Source organism: Dermacentor albipictus, chromosome 1, assembly GCF_038994185.2.
Source record: "Dermacentor albipictus isolate Rhodes 1998 colony chromosome 1, USDA_Dalb.pri_finalv2, whole genome shotgun sequence".
Classification (NCBI taxonomy): domain Eukaryota; kingdom Metazoa; phylum Arthropoda; class Arachnida; order Ixodida; family Ixodidae; genus Dermacentor; species Dermacentor albipictus.
The window spans coordinates 142,908,195-142,929,258 of NC_091821.1; the positions used below are offsets into that span (position 1 = coordinate 142,908,195).

Here is a 21,064-nt window from a genome sequence, read left to right on the forward strand (position 1 = left end):
TAGCAGAGTCTAGGCAGGAAAGGAAAGAAGACGTCACATGTGCTTTTGTCCGCGTGCCGTGGGGCATATGTTCACTGTTCGGGCTAGGGTTGTGGAATATTGAAGGGGGAAGTTGGAGAGCTGGACACAAAGGCCTGTCTCCATGGCCCATTCCTGCCTAGTGAATGCGCACCATCGCGCGCGCTCGACGGAAAAAGTAGGTCAGACTGGCCCCCCGAACTTTCCAGAAAGAAGTAGAAAAAGATGACCCAGAGGCGACGGAGGGCGCGTAACTTCGCCCGCGCTAGGAGTCGCCCTCTCCCCTTCGTTCTCGTGCTTGGCGTCGACGGGGCGATAGAAAAATCGAGAACCTCCTAGAACAGACGATTGCTCCTAGCCAATAGGAAGACGAGACCAGCACGGGAGAAGGAGTGAGTTTGTACGGAGCAGGAGGGTATTTGTATAAGGAACTCTATACGTATGTGAACGTCTGCTTTGGCGCAAGTAACAGACAGACGAGGCGCGGTGGCGGGCTGCGATTCAGCTCCGAGCCGCCGGTTAAGCTTGCATAAGTCTGCCCGCTGATGAGCTCCCGGGGGACGTACCACTCTCGGCCAGTCACGGACCATCCAGGCAGCGTGCGCCAGTCATCGGGACGGCCACCGTTGGACGCCTGCGGTCGCGTCGGACTGACGAAGTGCCCGGTGAACAATTAGCACCCATTCATGCGAGAATGCTCGGTCGGAAGCATCAAAGTGGCGCGTCTAAACGAAAGGCGAAGTTAGAAAGAGAAGAGCATGAAAAGAAGCTACCAAATATGACAAAGTACCTACTGAATGCAGCTTTCACGGAGCAGTACGATCGCTCTACCCAGAGTCCGCGTCAAACTCCCAATGTAGTAGCGACTGTGCTTCTCTGGAGTACTTGCCAACTCCATCACCACGGTTTCCTGGCAAGAAGCAAGGTTTGACTCATCTTGGTTGTCTGGATCCTGTGAAAACGGTGCCAACTTCGGTCGTCCATATTTCTGGGCAACCGACACTAACTGAGCCCTGTCCTGTCCCTGATCGAGTCAGCAACGTCTATGCTACTCGGCCGGGCCCCTGCCACAGAGCTCCAGGTGCCCAGTCCGCCACGCCCGATTTCTACACTGCTGATCAACAGTTGCGAAACCTCCTTGATGAGCCTCCTTCTACTGACGAGCGCCAGGAAAGAACACTCCAAGAACCGACTCACTTGTTTTCTGTTAGTTTGGCTTCAAATAATCATGTTCCCACCCCCAAAGTGTGCCACGAGAGAACGAATGAGACGGCTTTTCATTGCGGCAACAGAGAAGTACAGATACCCCCGCAGCAAGAGGTACGTTGCGAGATTCTCCGAAGTGACCCTGCTAAGTGGCCGGACGTTATTACTGACAGCTTTCAGAGTGTATGCCTTGGAAAGGGCCATTGTATTTTCAAAATCAAGCAGAAAATTTTCCGTCTTCCGAAAGGCAATAAAAACTCAGAAACGCTATATGTCACCTCATCTTTTCGTGCGAAAGGCTGTAAATGGGGAGGCATACGAGCGACACTGGTTAATGTACTCGGAGTCCAAAGGTTCCGTTTACTGTTTCATGTGCAAACTATTTTCGATTTCAAGCAACCCCAGTGCTTTCACCACGCACGGCTTTTCTGATAGGAAAAGAGCAGAAGAAAACGTTTGCGCATATGAAAATAGCGTCGAGCACCAGAACTATGTGGCAGCATGGCTCGCCCGCTGCCACGTAGTTCCATGACACCGGCTGCCAGGTTTTCCATGACTTTCAAAGTAAAAATTCCGTAAAAAAAAAAAAAACACGCATCAGAAGACAGCAACTGTTTCATCAAAACAATTTTTGTCACAACGTACAAAAAGTTTGGCAATCCAGAAGAAATCAAACTTGGGAGAAATTTTCAGCTTACACTGGCAGCAAGAAAAGTCTAAGTGCAGTAGACTTCCAGTAATTCGATTCCGGTTAATTCATTTTGTTATTTGATGCCATGCAAAGGTCCAGGTCAGCACCCATACGTTTCTAAGTGCCCAAACTTTAATTATTTTGATACCTATATTGGCCTTTGCCAAATAATTCCAACTTGGCTGTTGCGCACACACATGCCTAACCCCAATGATGACATCGTCAAGATGTCTTGGCGGGGTTTAGGATACAACAAATGTGTCAGACTCATGCCATTGCCTATCAAAAGCACCTATTTTTGGCCCGTGTTCCTGTGCTGGGTACCAAGACCACAAAAGACAAGCTTTTTGTTTCTGAATTCTGAAACTTTTGTTGGCAAATGCACTTAAAATTATGTGGCTAGATTATTACTTGCAATATCATACAAGCAGATGGCATCTAAAGAGATCAAGTGAATGTGAAACCCTGCAGGGCATCCAAAATTTTGACCACCATTATTGTCGGACTCTATGGGGCGTGTAAACATGCCATGATAAAATCTGAACAATAGCACAATGGTAAACAAAGACTACTCATCATGCAAAATGTAAATTCAAACTGCACAAAACGGCTTCTTCAAAAAAGTCAGCATGCAACCGGTGACCATAACTTGGACAGTTAAGAACCTGCCTGTGAGTCCCAGATAGAATATTCCTTATTATTTTTTTAATGTCAGTGCAAAAGGGTTAATTCAAGTGAAATGCACAAGCCATAAGATTGACCCCTCCAATTCTATATTTAAAAGTTGTGTCCCAAAAGATTTCTGTCAGAAAAAACATATTTTCTACTTCAGTGGCATTAAAATTCTCACACTGTGAGAATCAACATCATGCGAAGAATTTTGCAGGTACCTGGCTATCTAGCATGGTTTGTGGTTCTGCAAAGCAATACCTGGTAGACCATTGCATTTGTCTAAATTGAGTAGTTGTGTGTGTGAATCGCAAGCATTCGTGTCTTACAATAGTAGCACTGCAAACACGTTGAAGACAACTATATGGTGGCGATTGATTCCTATATACTGGCCGTTTGACATTAGTGTACGACATGGCAATTGTTCGTTTATACATAGGTAGTGGACGAACGTAAGCTAGAGAAACACAGATTGTGACATCATCAGCTACTACATGTTATATATACAATCATACATACCTATGGTATTCATGTGGTGCATGCTAAAATGACGATGGCATTTGTAGTTTGGTGAAGAAATGTGAAAACATGATTAACTTGGCCGATCATGAAGTCAGTACAATATAACAGATTTTCTACATAGTACAAGCTGCTACGAGGAAATTATTGGGGAAAGTTGGCTGGTCGCAGAGATGGTGAAGTCCAACATGGCACCTCAAAGTGTGAGCTGTCACAAAGAAAGAAGAGGAGAAAGTGGCATGGGCGCAAGCACCGAATGTTTCAAAGAGTTAGCTGGCTTTGGAACATGAAAAGTATGCATGCGATCATGGCCTAATTGTTAGAGAATAGGGCTTCTGTGCTTGACAGCACAGAAGCCGGTTGCACATTAATGTCTTTTTATTAAATCGAGGTGAGATAGGAAACTACCTACCGACCTACCCACTTACCGTAATGTGCCAAGAACGAGGCAAGAAATGCTTCACATTAAAAAGTGGGCTGATCCTGAAGATCATCATCATCATCAGCCTATTTTTCTGTCTACTGCGGGATGAAGGCCTCTCCCAGCGATCTCCAAATACCCCTGTCTTGCACTAGCTGATTCCTAGTTGTACCTGCAAATTTCCTAATTCTGTCACCCCACCTAATTTTTTGCCATCGTCGACTGCACTTTCATTCCCTTGGCACCCATTCTGTAATTCTAATGGTTCACTGATTATCTGCCCTACACATTATATATGGCCTGCCCAGCTCCATTTTTTTCTTTAATGTCAACTATAATATCAGCTATCCCCATTTGCTCTCCGATCCACATCGCTCTCTTCCCTCTCTTAACTTTATGCCTAGCTTTTCTTGTTGCATCACTATTTGCGCTGTCTTTAACTTTTTCTCAAGCTTCTTTGTTAACCTCCGAGTTTCTGCCCCATTTGTTAGCATTAGTAGAATGGGATGATAGTACACTTTTTTTTTCACCTATAGTGGTAAGTTCCCAGTGAGGATTTCGTTATGTTTGCCGCATCGACTCCAACCCATTTTTATTCTTGGCTCCTGCACTATCCTTAGGATTACGAGGTCCTGAATATAGTGCAGTCTAAAGCCAGACGCTCTCCTCTCATGCGATAGAATGCCTTGCACAATGACTCCACCTTCAGCACATGGAGGAGAGCTAAATGGGACTCAGTACATATTTCAGTACACTGGGGGAACGAGAAAGAGGTGCACCATAGTGCCCGATTTTCTTCAGTCGCAACTGCATGAGGCCAACAAAAGCATAAGGAAAATTATCGGTAGTCAATTGAAATGTTGAAATTATATGTTACAGGGAAATGAAATTAGATGAAATGATACTGCCGCCGGTAACATCTGAACTCACAACCTCCACATCATACGTGCTGCACTACTAATTGGGGGAGCAGCATAGAACGAGACAGGTACTCTCTCGCTCACTACTTGCCTTCGCATTGCTATGCTGTGCCCGAACAAATTGCTACCCAAAAGTGACTTTGAAGAGTCGAAGAAGAAATGTGCAGAAGGTGCTAGGCATTACAATCATCATCATTATCATCAACCTATTTTAAGTCCACCGCAGGACGAAGGCCTCTCTCTCTGATATCCGATTAACCCTGTGCTGTGCCAACCGATTCCAACTTGCGCCTGCGAATTTCTTAATTTCATTACCTCACCTAGTCTTTTGCCGTCCTTGACTACATTTCACTTTTCCTGACACCCATTCCGTAACCCTAGTGGTCCACCAGTTATCTCACTTATGCATTACATGACCTGCCCAGCTCCATTTCTTCCTCTTAATGTCAATTAGAATATCGGCAATGCCCATTTGCTCTCTCCTCCACACCGCTCTCTTCCTGTCTCCTTAATGTTACACCTATTATTCTTCATTCCATCGCTCCTTGTGCGGCCCTTAACTTGTTTTTGAGCTTCTTTGTCAGTCTCCAAGTTTCTGCCCCATATGTTAGCACTGGTAGAATGCACTGATTGTACACCTTTCTTTTTAGTGATAATGGTAAGCTTCCAGTAAGGATCTGAGTATGTCTGCCGTATGCGCTCCAACCCAATTTTATTCTTCTGTAAATTTCCTTCTCATGATCAGGGTCCCCTGTGAGTAATTGACCTAGGTAAACGTATTCCTTCGCAGACTCTAGAGGCTGATTGGCGATCCTGAACTCTTGTTCCCTTGCCCGGCTATTGATCATTACCTTTGTCTTCTGCATATTAATCTTAGACCCCACTCTTACACTCCCTCTGTTAAGGTCCTCAATCATTTGTTGTAACTCTTCCCCAGTGTTGCTGAACAGGACAATGTCACCTGCAAACCAAAGGTTGCTGAGATATTCACCGTCGATCCTTACTCCTAAGCCATCCCAATTTAATAGCTTGAATACTTCTTCCAAGCACACAGTCAATAGCATTGGGGAGATTGTGTCTCCTTGTCTGACCCGTTTCTTTGTAGATATCTTCCTACTTTTCCTGTGAAGAATTAGGTTAGCTGTGGAATCTTTGTAGATATTTGCCAAGATATTTATGTAAGCCTCCTGTACTCCTTGATTATGCAATGCCTCTGTGAGTGCTGGTATCTCTACTGAATCAAATGCCTTTTCGTAATCTTTGAAGGCCATGTAGAGAGGCTGATTGTAGTCTGCAGATTTCTTGATTACTCGATTGATGACATGGATGTGATCAATTATAGATTATCCCTTCCTGAAGCCAGCCATGTACTCTTTGTTGACTGCAGTCAAGTGTTGTCCTTATTCTATTAGAAGTTACCTTGTTGAATATTTTATACAAGACTGGAAGTAAGCTAATGGGCCTATAATTTTTCAATTCTTTAACATCTCCCTTTTTGTGGATTATTATAATGTTGGCATTCTTCCAGTTCTCTGGTACCCTTGAAGTCTTGAGACATATTGTATAAAGGGCTGCAAGCATTTCAAGCATGATGTCTCCTCCATCTTTGGTTAAATCGACTGTTATTCCATCTTCTCCTGCCGCCTTTCCTCGTTTCATGTCTTCTAAGGCCCGTCTAACTTCATCGCAAGTTATAAAAGGAGCTTTTGTAACCTGTTCATTACTACTTTCAATGGAGGTATCCTGGCTGCTCAGGGTATTGAACAGGTCAGTATAGAATTCTTCTGCTGCTTTTACTATATCTTCGGAATTGCTGATCATATTACCCTGCCTATCTTTCAGTGTACCCGTCGTGGTTGCTCACTGGCTATGGTGTTGGGCTGCTCAGCACGAGGTCGCCGGATTGAATCCCGGCCATGGCGGCTGCATTTCGATGGGGGCGAAATGCAAAAACACCCATGGTACTTAGATTTAGGTGCACGTTAAAGAACCCCAGATGGTCAAAATTTCCGGAGTCCTCCCCTACGGCATGCCTCATAATCAGAAAGTGGTTTTGGCACGTAAAACCCCATAATTTTTATCTTTCAGTGTATACATCTTGGCTTGCCCTATGCCAACTTTTCTTCTCACTGATTTCATGCTGCGTTCATTACTACTTCCTCAGTCTTTCTTACGTTATAATTTCGAATATCTTTTATTTTCTCCTTGTTGATCAGTTTTGACAATTCTGCAAATTCTATCTGATCTCTTTAGTTGGACTGTTTCATTCTTTGTTGTTTCTTTATTAGGTCCTTTGTTGCTTGGGAGAGCTTACCTATTGGTTGCCTTGGCATGTTGCTTCCCACTTCAATTGCTGCTTCTGAAACCAGCCTAGTTATGGTTTCATTCATTACCTCTATTTCATCTACATCTCTGTATATTTGCATATTTGTTTACATATTTGTTTGCATATGTCTGCAACAAATGTCCTGGCTGCATATTTGTTTGCAAGTACCAGCCTGAATTGGTCTGCTTTAATCTTTACTGCATCTAGGCTGGCCTGTTTCTTCTTGACCAATTTCACTCTTTCTCTCTTCAACTTCATGTGAATACTAGACCTCACTGACCTACGATCACTGCACTTTACCCTACCAAACACTTCTACATCCTGCGCTATGCTGGTATCGGCAGATAGTATGAAATCGGTTTCATTCCTTGCTCATTAGGGCTTTTCCAGGTCCACTTTCTGTTGCTACGCTTTCTGAAGATGTTCATTATTCGTAGCTTATTCCTTTCCACGAATTCTACCAACATCTCTCCTCTAGTGTTTATAGAATCGATGCCGTAGTTGCCAATTGCTTGTTCACCAGCCTGCTTTTCCCCCACTTTTGCATTGAGGTCACCCATTACTACAGTATACTAAGTTTTCACTTTTCTCATGGCTAATTCCACATCTTCATAAAACTGATCTACTTTATCATCATAATCATGACTGGAGCATAGGCTTGTACCCCCTTTAATCTATACCTCTTAAGTTTTATTATGACTACTGCTACCCTCTCATTAATGCTGTAGAATTCGTCAATGTTGCCTGCTATGTCCTTATGTATTAGGAATCCTACCCCGTATAACTTCCTATCTGGGAGTTCTCTATAGCAGAGGGCGCAGCCGTTAGTAAACATTGTATAAGCCTAACCAGTTCTTCTAACCTCACAAAGGCCAATGATATCCCAAACAATGCCTGATAGTCCCTCAAAGAGTCATGCTAAGTTAGCCTCACTCGAAAGAGTTCGGGTGTTAAAGGTTGAAAGGGTCAGTTACCATTGGTGGCCTGTCCGGGTCCAGAGATTCTTAGCACCCTCTTTTGTGTGACAGGTCTGAACGCTGCTTTGGTCAGGTGCTCTGCAGGTGCTGGGGACTGAGGGCCATGGGTTAACTGTAGGAATCATGAGGAAGGTAGTGGCTGAATACTGCACCAGGGAGGTCAATTCCTGTGCACGCACTCAAATAAGTTGGAAGGCGATTCAACCTGTAGTTGAGACCGATCAAACATTGTCTCTTCAGCACTGCTCTCACAATAAATTGTACGGTTCATACACACCACTTTCAGCCCCAATTTGAACAGGAAGACGTTGTTTTGTATCAATTTCGACTAGAGGTTGAATCATCTAGCTTCCAACTTCTTGCTATATTTATTGTTGAATCAAGAAGCAGAACTTGGTGCAGGTGTAAGGTTCAAAGAACTTTCAGCTTTGTTCCCTGTCATTTTATAATCCTTTTTGGTAATCTTAAACATGAATAATTGGATAAAAATACTTTGTCATGCAACAAAAACAATGGACCCGAATTTAAGAAGATGCCATTTTTTAAATGTGTCCTGCTGTAAATGGCACATTTTCGCACGCAATCTAAATATATGAGTGATTGTTCATTAGACAGCCAAACCCTAACAAAAAACAAAAAGTTCAGTCACAGTGCAACTTTACTGCAATGCACGCCTTAGTATTGGGTCACAATACAACTTTACTGTACAGAACAAGTTAACATAATACAACAGTACAGAACAAGTTAAAGACCATGCAAAGAGCAATGGAATAATAATGTTAGGCATAACATTAAGAGACCAGAAGAGAGCAGCATGAATCAGAGAGCAAATGAGGCTAGCCGATTTTCTAATTGACTTTAAGAAAAAAAATTGTAGCTGGGCCAGTCATGTAATGCGTAGGATGGATAACCGGAGGACCATTAGATTTATAGAATGGGTGCCAGAAGAGAAGCGCAGTCGAGGATGGCAGAAAACTAGGTGGGGTGATGAAATTAGGAAATTTGCAGGCACAAGTAGGAATCGGCGCAGGACAGGGGTGATTGGAGATCGCAGAGAGAGGCTTTCGTCCTACAGTGGACACAAAAGGAGAGTGATGATAACTTTACTGCAGTGCATGCCTTAGTATGGAGAGCAATTGATGTGTTGACAGTACGTTTTCCTATGCAAAAGTGCTGCATCAGTGCAGGCCATGTGGCTTTTACCGCACTACCACGTAGTTCTTAATACTGCATTTTATAACTAAACACTGCACCCTTGGAGCTGAAATTTTTGTATACGGGCATTTCTCCAAGACAGCAAACCTTTTTCAGAGGTGCAGCAGAAGCTTAATTCATCATGGTAGATTAGGTTTATACCACACAGCTGCCTTATAGTAGCCACAAAGGCACATTACAAATGGGTTTTAATAGTGTAACAAAACGCATTAGTGCAGGAGTCACAGCAGCTCTGTGCCATGTCCAGCCACTTCCTCCATCAGAATTATTGTACAGAAGAGCAGACTTGCTTTGCTCCAAAGAGCCTAATAACCTAGTGGGGAACCAACCTACACAAATTTGCAACTTGGACAGTTCAATCAATCATTTTCCATGAATTTCATTTTTTGATTAAAATTAAAAATTCCCTGACAATTCCCAGGCCTTTCCAGGTGCTCAGAATTTTCCCAACTTCTCCAGTTCACTATACATCCTGCATAAATTTTAAAGGCATAGCAACAAAAAAAAAAAAAAGTTTTTCTTTAATAGGTAGGTATCACTCAATGATCAAGGTATGAAACCTCCTCTGCTCTAGCATGTGACAAACACACGTTGTAACCAGTTTAACAAGCTCTAAAACTGCAAATTCTGCAATCTAGTTCCATGGGACTAGTATCTAGTGATCATACGGTATACCAGACAACCAACGTGCTGAGGATCCATCATTCTAAACAACCCATTGTAGTGGTCGTGGCCTGAAGCAACACCATGTTGCTGAAAGCATTGAACAAGTGCTTCCCCTTTTCTGCATCAATCAATGTTCTTTAGCACTCCATGCAGGATATAAGTTAAGTGAAGATATAGTTCAGCAAGGGCAACGCAAGTGCTTCTTGGAAAGGTAACAGAAATCAAACTGAACTACAGTCCCGAGATGGTCGTGCCCAAGCCTGCTGCATCATGCCTTTATATATACCTGATGGTCGTGCCCAAGCCTGCTGCATCATGCCTTTATATATACCTGCATCCAAAAAATCTAATTTTGACATTAGGAGTCCATGTTGAACACCACAAAAGCTTGCCAAGATCACACAGTACTGTATTTTGAGCTGATCTCGTGCTGAACAGATGCTATGTTGCAAATCGGTGCAGTATAATGCCAGCCACCTGCATAGCCACTAATACCGCTTAAAAAGGGCGCAGCAACACTTTTAGAACATGGTAAGAAAACATCTGTGATCCATAGAAAATGCTACCATGAACTTGCAAGCCAAATATTTCCTGCATGCAGCAGGTAGCCCACGCTACAAAAAAAAAAGATTGTTCTCCCACTCCTGTGGCTTTTGAGTCCCCCTCTTATTATGTCCCATCTATGACTGTGCAACAGCACTAGACACCAGCTAACAAGTTATTTTTCATAACCATGAATTACTCTCAAAAGCTCACACATGCATGCACATCACTCCAATCTTCAAGCAAAGGGAGAAGTGGTGGTTGTTAACGTGCCTCACCCATCATAGCACCGCTGCTTTCTCGTTCTCTATCACCTTTATAGTAAAGCCCCTTTGCCTAGTAATGTCAAAGGAATTATTACGTCACAGTAGCTCTAAATTGTGTTCACATAGGACCACCCTCATGACCTATGCTTCCAATTTTGTTGTATACATTAGGACACTAAAAGCAGTTCTAGTGTCTAGTCTCACAGGCCAGTGAGTATTAAACTTCTTCCCTTGAAATTACAAGGGTCGTCCAGCAGGTTAGTTCCGAGTGCTTTTAAATACTGCATGAGCATTAAAAAACATAGAAAACAAAGAAACACTTATGTGTTATCGAAGTGGTGTAAAAGTTGTTTTTGAAGATGTGAATTGACAGTTCGTGAAAACTTTAACACAGTGCTGAATTTCTATGCTGGTGTCATGTTAATCTGCTGCCAACAAATAAAGCCCACCTGTCACCTACCTCTGCCCGAATCACAGCATAAATGAAAAAATGTTGCCCTGCTGCTTAGGAAACCCAAAAGATTGCGCTAGTTTTCCATGGACAAGTTTGCACTAGTGCAAATTTGGTTTGAGTGCAGTGCCGCAGGAGCAACTTTCACTGTGTTGTGCAAAATGGCTTCTCTGGTATTCTCTCTCACAGAATACGAAGTTTGTGGAGTAATCAAGTTTTTGCAAGTCAAGAAACTGATGACAGCACATATTCTTCGGCAGCTGTATTAAATGTATGGACCAGGCATTAAAAAAAATTATGGGGTTTTACGTGCCAAAACCACTTTCCGATTATGAGGCACGTCGTAGTGGGGGACTCGGGAAATTAGGACCACCTGGGGTTCTTTGTAACGTGCACCTAAACTAAGTACACGGTTGTTTTCGCATTTCGCCCCCATCCAAATGCGGCCACCGTGGCCGGGATTCGATCCCGCGATATGGACCAGGCATTGTGAATGACTTTATGATCAGGTGATTGTGCACGAAGTTCACAGCTGGCCTATGTAATGTCCAAGATGAAGACCATTTTTGCCAGCCACGACTCGTTACAGAATTGACAGAAAGTGGGTAGCAAGCAATCAGAAAAAATTGATGCTTTAGAATTTCTGAACTTTCTTCTCAGATATGAAACACTCCCCACTGCACAGAATTGCCATTTCTGGCAGGGCAATGTTTTGTAAGTGATGCTCTGGCAGTGGCGACATCCCGGTTTCAGACCTGGGTGGCAGATTAGCATGAAACCAAGATAGAGAACTTAGTGCCGTGCTATGACAATTTCCTAATGAAGGACCATTCACATGTAAAAAAAAAGCAGCCTATGCATCAATAAAACAATATAGATCGCATTTTCTGATGTTCAGGCCATATTTAAATATTAATTGGAGCGCTCATTCTGGAGGCCCCTCATAATAAACAAAACTGAGGTACAAAATGTAGCTTGTTGCCATGCTATTCCCACAACCAGTGGGCCTCCCAGGAACATGGGTTGCTTTTGGCACCAAAACCTCTCATCAGCTTTATGCAATATACAGAAGTGCATCAAACTTAAAAATTCAGAGACAATTTATGTTTGTTAAACCATGTTTTGATGACAGTACATGCAAAACTGACAGAGAAGCCAAAATTTATAGCTGAAATAGGAGGTCCAGGTTGTTTAGCCCCATCAGAACCTCCCGTCTGTGACAAAGGCATTAAGAAAGCAGTCCACATATGCAAAACAAGTACTTCTCTCACAAGAAAAATTTCACTTATTACTATAGGGCTTTTAAAAATCTGCTAGTAGACTTCTCCACGGAGCATAATGCTGTTCATAAAATGGCATCTTAACTTTAAAGAAAAGTTGTTAAGGTGCCATTATATCCGAACTGTTTAGTTAAACTTGCTTGGAGTAAATATTCCCAATTCTACCGCATCTTTAAGCTCAGCATGCACTTTAACAAAACATGCAAATATGTACTCTAATCATGAAATTGTATACTTTATTTGACTTGAAGAACAAACATGAGCAGATACAATGAGGCTCACCACATATACATGGTACATGAGTAACGGGTTCCCAAAGACAAATTCTCACACCCAGATGCTGGCAGTATGAAAAACAGTGTGAAATGTGTATAAAAAGTATTGTATAAAAATTTTAAAATGTGCACAAGCATCTGGTATAAAGGGCATCAAAAAAATGAAAGGCAATAAAAGTAGGTCAATGAAATGCACAATATGTGCTCATGGTGCATGACATTGATAACAGATGCCTTATTTCACAGTACAAGAAGGTAAAAAGTGCCAGTGCAATGTGTTGATTAAAATCAGCAGTGTGCAATACTCATTGCTGCAGCTTGTTAGTTACACGAGCAATAAGACAATTAATGTCAGTCTCCTTCACAATCTTAACAAATGTGCCCCGCCGGATAGTTAGGACTTTAAACCAATCAGGAAGCACTTTTGAAGCAAGGGTGATGAGAGACTCAACTTCAGCCACTGCCTGAATTGATGAAAAGCTTTCTCTGATCTTCTGCACAAGGTCGTCCTTCAATATAGCTGCCTTCTGTTCAGCAAGAAAGTGGGACCGTGTGATTCTGATGAACTCTGGAAGCTTGGCCAGTTCTGCCCGCTCTTTTTCATCCTCTGGTCGAAGCGTCATTTCTTTGACAAGTTTGAATGACTCGCGTTCACGTATGCGGGCAAGGAGATCTTCAGATATCCCTTTCAAGCAAGTGCTGGCCACGTTATTACTATGTGAAGGCGGTGTATTAACAGCTGATCGCTGGTCTGCACTCAAGCTCAACAGTGCTTTTTCAATACGCTCACCAAGCCTTCCCTTGACTTTGTCTAGCACATCCTGTGCTGAGGTGCAGGATTTCTTCAGTGGAGACTCAGGGAGAGGTCCTGGACATATGTTGGGTATGCTGTCCAAAGGAAACTTTGGATGCCAGCGGGTTAAAGCATCCGCTGCAATCTTCACGGGTGGGTCCAAACTCAGAAGGAACTTCTCGTGGTGCTCTTTCACAGCAGAAAGTAGAAGAGCATGAAACTGTTTTCTTCGGTGCAGAAGGTGGGCTGCAGTGAGCACGTTTGAGCCATCCGGGGGCAAATGTGGTGTTATTACAAGATGGTAGCCACTGTCAGTGAGCCCACGTTGCTGCAACTTCTCCCGACTCAAAATGTATGCACCTGGAAAGATTGCTGTGATCTGACCGAGTTTGGCCTTGCTGAAGGTTTTCTTTGACATCTCCTCAACAGAACGTTTCAGTTTGTCGAATGTGCAAACTTCCTTTCTGTTGAACAACATACTAACGATCGTGTCACAGCACCGGAATATTTCGGCCAGTTCTTTGTAACTGTATGGAAGGGTCAGGCTCGGTACGAGTGGCTCTGTAAGGTGGTGAAAGCGCTCATAGGCTGGGCCTTGCACGGCTTGGTCTTGGGTTTTCCTCGTTGCCTGCACTTTTTGGAGAGCGCTCTGTGCGTTGTCGATAGCCTTCAGCCTATCCTGCAGCTCTTGCAGCTTGCCGGACGCCATAAGCCTTTTTATGACGGCACTCTTCTGTTTCTCATCCGTGTCAGATGCATGCTTCAACAGAGCGTCAGGCTTCTTCTCCGTTTCTTCAAGCAGTGAGAATGGTAGTTTAGCGCTGGTTTTCTTGAAGAAGTCCGGCATGTCGGCGCCGTCAACATCCTCATGAAGAAGCAGGCGCTTGCGAACCGAAGTAGGAGGTCGCCGAAATGGCAAGCAGTTACCTTGCTTTGATGTGACCGGAGTCTTCTCCACAGCGTCAGTGCGTCTCCTTTTGTGAGGCAAGCTGGCGCACGGCTCTGAGTTGAAACCGATCAGACCCTGAGCGACAGTCTTTGGCGTTCGCAAAATGTCGACACTGCTTCCGAGTTCGGTCCGTTTGTTCTTCAACGTAGAACCTTGTTTCTTTGCACTGTAATAGCGCGTGAGAGCAGTCTGCTTCATCAAAGACATGTTGAGCTTGTAATGCACGTTCGCGCCAAAATAAAGAGTCGCAACACCTAGCCTGTCATCTTTTTTCGCGCGGACTTCTACATCAACGCGCGAAAACCACGGCGCAGGAGGTATAAAACAAAACATAAAAACAAAAATGGCGACTTCTTTTACGTTGTTGCCAGCGTTGCCAGTACAAGTACGCCTGCGTTATTTAGAGGTAACTATTTGACTTGTTAATAAATAACTGAAACAATTTTTACACAACTTAACCGACTTTACTAGCATGTTGTATTTAGAAAACAATATATTTTTGCGTAAATAAAACAAATCTAATCATTGAAGCGAGTGACAGTGGCGTGAGTTTTGGTTCCCGATGTTTTCTTCCGCATCTCCCTCTTTTTTTTCTTTTTTTTTCGTTGATGTGCGATTAACGCTTTTTCGAATCGCTTACGTTTTACTAGAGTTTTACCATCCACTCCGCACGGCTCTAGCCTTGTCCCTGTGTTACCGCTTAACGCGGTTCAAGCCAAGGGTTCAAGCCGTAACGCAAGCAGAAGGCTGCTGGCTGCTCGTATCTGCTCGTAACTGTACGTTGTGTGTTGTGCGCGTTCCGCAATTCGTTCCGTCTGACGGGTGTTTGCTGCAATCAGATTGCTCTCTGTTGGGCCCTCTGTTTGTGCCCCAAATTACTATTGCCACAAGTGTCTATGCTTTTGCTACGAAACGCTCTCTGATTTCTGGTGTGTGTTTGTGCAGGTCCCTGACCCAATGTCGTAACCAATATGTTTGCGATAGCTTACGGGTTGTCATACCCAGTGCGTTCCCAGTGATGGGGTTAGTGATGCCGACATTCTGTTGCCGTCCTGCCTAGGGGCCAAGGTGTAATTACTCTGTATATTTCTGACTTTCCAATTGCGATATGCCACTGACCAAGGACTGTGTGGAGTGCAGTCGTGTCAATTTGAGCATGATGGTATGTTGTTTCTAAGAGGATAATTGTTGTGACCCCAAAACATAATCGTAGTGCAAGTACATGGGTAAGAAAAAAGGATGCGCTGTCTCGATTCTTCCACCTTACCCGTGTACACCCTGGTAATTTTGGAATAATCGCACAAACGTCCACCGCACGGCGTGTCATCGGCCTTGTAGCCAGGACCTCAAGAGACAGAGGTTGGTTTGCGTAAACTCGGAGAGGCCTCTGCGAAGGTGCATGTGACCATATGCACAATCCCAGAGGTCCAGGGGCACGGGACGGTCTAGCGGGACGGAAAAGAGTGTGGTTGAGGCTAACTATGTCGTGGAGGTAAACTGGGACGTGTACGAGCCTGGCCTCCACCCTTTTGCACAGGATGGCGTTCACTACAGTGGTGCCACGGGCAGGAGGGTGGGTAGTAGGATAGGTCACCGAGCAACGGCTTTTTTGGGTGGACCCTGAGCCCTGAGGCCACCAGTGTAGACAAAGACGGATCCAAAGTGGCCCCAACATTCAGGAAATGTTGAGTCTGTAGAAGAAGAAATAGACGTAAGCACCAGTGCCCAGGTAATTAAGACATAGGGTATATTAACATGCAAGGTGGTAGGGATAGGCTGAAGTGGGGGTAGATAGACGAGCAGTGAAGACGGGAGGAGCTGATGGTATACGGGTTTGTGGGGACACATCTTAGGGACATGCAGCAACCACCCTGTAATCCTGACTATGCATGGGAATATTGCAATAGAACAGAGGGCTGTGGAAAGGGGTGTGGAATTGGGGCATTTATTCATAAAACTATAAATTGGCAAAGAGTCGCACTGGAATGCAAGGAGCATTTATGACTAAAAGGAAAAGTGGCAGGTGAGCAGACACTCCTTGGCTTTGTATATCTGTGGACCGGAGCAAATGCCAAAACAAAAAAATGGTAGAATGCATAGCAACTGACATTAATGAGCTAGGAGGAGACAGATAATTATACTAAATTAAAAAAATGAAATTATGGGCCTTTACATGCCAAAACCACTTTCTGATTATGAGGCACGCTGTAGTGGAGGACTCCAGAAATTTTGACCACCTGAGGTTCTTTAACGTGCACCTATATCTAACAACACGGGTGTTTTCGCATTTCGCCCCCATCTAAATGCAGCTGCCGTGGCCGGGATTCGATCCCATGACCTCGCGCTCAGCAGCCCAACACCATAGCCACTGGCCACTGCGCAACCACGGCAGGTTATAATTATACTAGGAGATATGAATGCACACATAGAAGATATGGACAGGTGCACAGACTCAACAGGCAACATGCTGCTGGATATGTGTGAAAGGTGTGACTTAGTTGTATGTAACGGTACTGAGAAGTGTGAAGGGCATATGACATGGGAGGTAGGGAGCCTGCAGTCAATAATAGATGATGCACTAATGTCACATAGGATGTATGGTAGGCTATAGGGGTAATCACTATAGATGAATATGGCCCCAGAAGTCTGGGTAGGGATCACAAATGTATCAAGCTGAGTTTTAGAAAAGAAATGAAAGTAGGAAGGAGGCAAGATGAACAACCATATGGGATTTTTTTACTCAAAGAAACAGCTGGATATAGTAACTCAACAAATTGCGGAAGTACTTTCTGAGGATACTAAAACGGAATGGAGCTATGTAAATTTAACAAGAATATTTGAGCTAGAGCTTGCTAAGGTATGAGACTGGTCCAAAGGGAAAAGAAGACGGTAACCCAAGACCTGGTGGGATGAGGAGGTTAAGAAGGCCATAGAGAAATGGGAAGCATCCAGGGAACACAGATATTTTAAGCAGAGGGGGTGATCAAGAAGCTGATGTGGACAGAAAATGGGATAACTTCTTAAACAGTGGAAGGGAAGCATCCCGTTTGATCAATGAGAAGATTAGAAGGGCACCCAATGGTTGTCGGAAGTAAACAAGAAGGATAGAAAAGTAGCTAACAAATTTCGGAAAAATCTCAACTCCTTGAGTAATAAAACTAGCCTAGAGCAGGAGGTGATAGTTACAGCTCAAAGTGTTTGGCTAGAAGGAGATAAGACAATGAAACATAACGAACAATGATGACAGAAAAATCTAAAAAACAACGAAATGTTGCATGTACTTTATCAGATGAGGACAGACCAGTTAGTGTAATGGCTCTGCTTGAACAAAGCGAGTGGGAAAGGACAGAGAAGAGAGTTCCTAGTAGCACATTCGCAGGACCTGATGGCATCCAAATTATGTTAATAAAGACATTGGGCCCAAAATCTAAGCAAGCATTAAGAGAGGTAGTAAGCAAAATGATAATGAATGGTAAAGCCCCCGATGGGTAAAGAATATGCAGTATGAATGTGACATATAAAGGAAAAGGGGACAAAGGCCGCATAACTACCGTCCCAAACAGTGACGGCAGTGGTTTACAGAGTGATGATGCAGATTGTAAAGGACAGACTGCAGGCATGGGTGGAGGACAAGGAGGTGCTGAGGGTACTACAAAATGGGTTCCGGAAACAAAGAAGGTTAGAGGACAATCTGTTCTCATTAACGCAGTGATTCAAAATAGCAGAAAAAGGAACACAGGCCGCTATGGCTAGCATTTCTGGATATCAAGGGAGCCTATGACAGTGTAATCCAAGAGGATTTGTGAAACATACTGGGCACACTAGAGGGTAAAAATGGAGTAACTAATCTTTTAAAGGATATCTATAAAAGTAACAACGTGCTTATAAAATGGGAAAAAAGGGTATCTGAGACTATAGAGATGCAGTGGGGGGCATAGGCAGGGGTATCCTCTGTCACCTTTGTTGTTAATGTTGTATCTACTAGGATTAGAGACCAGTAGACTTGGCTTCAACCTTCCTTTTTTGAAGCAGGGAGAATGAATTGAACAGTCATTACCAGGACTGATGTACGTGGATGACATTGTACCTATGGCAGACAACAAGGAAGATTTGCATGGATTGATGGACATTTGCGATAAAGAGGGAGATAGGTTAGGTTTAAAGTTTAGTAACAAAAACTCAGCCCTCATGATTTTTAATTATAATCAGGGTGGCAAGCATAAGATACAGGAGGTTACGCTGGAGGTAGTGGATAATTGCAAATATCTTGGCGTGTGGATAAACAATGGGGCTGAGTACCTATTGAAACATGAAAAATGTGTAACATCTAAAGGTAGCAGGAATGCAGCTGTGATGAAAAATAGGGCGCTGTGGAATTACAATAGGTACGAGGTGGTTAGAGGGATTAGGAAATGGGTGATGGTCCTTAGTCTGACTTTCAGTGCAGTCCTATGCATGAGATCAAAGGTTCGAGCAAGGTTGGAAATTAAGCAACGACGGGTAGGTAGGCTTTCTTTGGGAGGACGCAAAAATACACCAAATCAGGGGGTGCAGTGTGACACGGGATGGACATCATTCGAGGGCAGGGAAGCTAGCAGCAAGATAGAATTTGAGGTGTGATTGAGAGAAATGGCGGGAAAGTGGTGGGCAAGTGAAGTTTTCAGTTACTTGTACATGAAGAACGTTGACACAAAGTGAAGGAAGCAAACCAGAAAATTGTCAGACAAATATTTGTACAACAGCAGGGAAGCAAGCCAAGAAACATCGGTTAAGAAAAAGTTTAAAGAAACAGAGAGGGGTCTGTGGAAAACAGGAATGCAGATGAAATCAGCACTGCGTACATACAGAACTTTCAAGTAGGAAATTGCCAAAAAAAAAAAAGAATATCTACGATAATTCTTCGTTGTTTAAAGCCAGGACAGGAGTATTGCAGACTAAGTTGTACTGAGTCGAGTAACAAAGGATAGACACATTATGTGGTGCGTGTGGAGAGGAAAAGAAAACAGCTGAACACCTAATACTTTTTCTGTAAAGGGCTTCACCCTACATTTCAAATCAACGACACAGACTTTTTCAAAGCATTGGGCTTTAGGGACAATGGAGGAAAAATATACTTTAAGCGGGTAGCAATAACCAAACGAAGGTTATCTGATTGGTGGCTAAAATCAAGGAAAAAGTTATTACAGTATTCACCCTCCACTAAGTACAAAATATATTATTAGTCATGGCTAGGTGGTGTGTGCCGCCACCCGAAATAAAGGGGTCAGCTTTATCCATCCATACAACCAGCAGTGAGGGGCAGTGGCATCGCGACAGTATCCGCGGCCGTGCAAGACGATTTCGAGTTCGAAAATGTTCTGCTGTGCTGTATGCTTCAGGAGGGCTCCTTGCCGTTACAAGGTCGCTGACGCTCCGTGCGATATTATTATAAAATTGCAACCACAACTGCGCTACAGTTGAAGTTGTGCCAGTGCCCTCCTTTTGTTCCTGAAATGCATGGGCCTATTCATTTTCAGAGCCATGATCATTGCGGTGGACACCAAGAGGAATAGTGCATTGTTTGTCATGTAATACACTGCTGCCACAAAGTGTTCCCAAATTTACACTTAGACTATGCAGCAAGTATACACTGGTGTTTTTGACAGGGTCATCGAAATTGCCCCATGCTGATCTTACTTTGCTCTTAATTTAGTATTGTTGAAGGAATTTTAATTTATAGTGTGGTAGGAATAAATTACAGTTTGCAGTTGTATTGCAGTGCTCTCACCTCTGTGCATGTTGAAATATTTTATTACAATATTGACTAGTTGGGAGGCAAAAAACATGCTACCCATAACAGCACGTTGCTTGATCGGCTTTCAGAAGTCGTGGAAGTATCCTTCTTTCCTGATCAAGAAAGCGCAGTTTACCTAAGTTTCTTGTCCACCATTTATTGGATCTTTTCCAGATAGCATCCTTTCCAAACTTAAGCACATCATTGCATCTGCAACACTGACTAGACAAAGACAACTCACTTGGGTCTAGCGCTGTTTTTGGGTTGGACTAGCACTGTTTGGGTCACCTGCAAGAAGACGTACGTCTTCTTGCAGGTGACCTGCCCTGCATGATATATATGTTGATGAACTGGCTAATCAAAGAGGACCTCTCACGCAGATTGAGCAAATATTGTTTATTGGTTGTTTGCACTATATGAGTTTTGGCAATGTCTAAACTCTCATGACAACACGGGATGATAATCTGGCACAAGACATTCATTTTGTGAAGCAGTTGAAGGAGCACTATGCTGTTAATTATGATTGCTTTCAGTTGGTGTATCATTTGGTTGTATTGACAAAAAAAGCGCTAAACATAGCGCTTTTTATATATAAGGAAGTACAGGAGCAAATGTAATATCAAGAGGACTACTAGTGACACAAGGGGTACTGCGTGCCCACTGCTGCGACTCGGTTGCTATGGCATTCAGATCCTGAGCACAAGATCGTAGAATACCCGCCGTGGTTGCTCAGTGGCTGTGGTGTTGGGCTGCTGAGCACGAGGTCGCGGGATCGAATCCCAGCCACGGCGGCTGCATTTCGATGGGGGCGAAATGCGAAAACACCCGTGTACTTAGATTTAGGTGCACGTTAAAGAACCTCAGGTGGTCAAAATTTCCAGAGTTCTCCACTATGGCATGCCTCATAATCAGAAAGTGGTTTTGGCATGTAAAACCCCATAATCTTTTAAAAAGATCATAGAATCAATTCTTGGTCACAACGAGCAGAATGCTAAAGTACCTGTGTACATATTTAGGTGTGCATTAAAGGGCCCCTTGCCACCTTTGGACAATGCAAACATACAAGTGCAGCGCATAGATCAAGTGCTGACAATCCTGTCTGCAAA

The 21,064-nt window shown here is 43.5% G+C and overlaps 1 protein-coding gene and 1 pseudogene across 1 annotated transcript; one reads left to right on the forward strand and one right to left on the reverse strand.

Annotated features, from left to right (window-relative positions):
• Window positions 1-12,387: 12,387 nt before the first annotated feature.
• Window positions 12,388-14,528, reverse strand: dup (double parked). The gene has a single exon (XM_065429499.1). The coding sequence runs from the start codon at window positions 14,516-14,518 to the stop codon at window positions 12,749-12,751; it is 1,770 nt and encodes a 589-aa protein (XP_065285571.1). The 5' UTR covers window positions 14,519-14,528; the 3' UTR covers window positions 12,388-12,748.
• Window positions 14,529-14,731: 203 nt separating this feature from the next.
• On the forward strand, window positions 14,732-20,576 carry LOC135900102 (uncharacterized; annotated as a pseudogene).
• The last annotated feature ends 488 nt before the right edge of the window (window positions 20,577-21,064 follow it).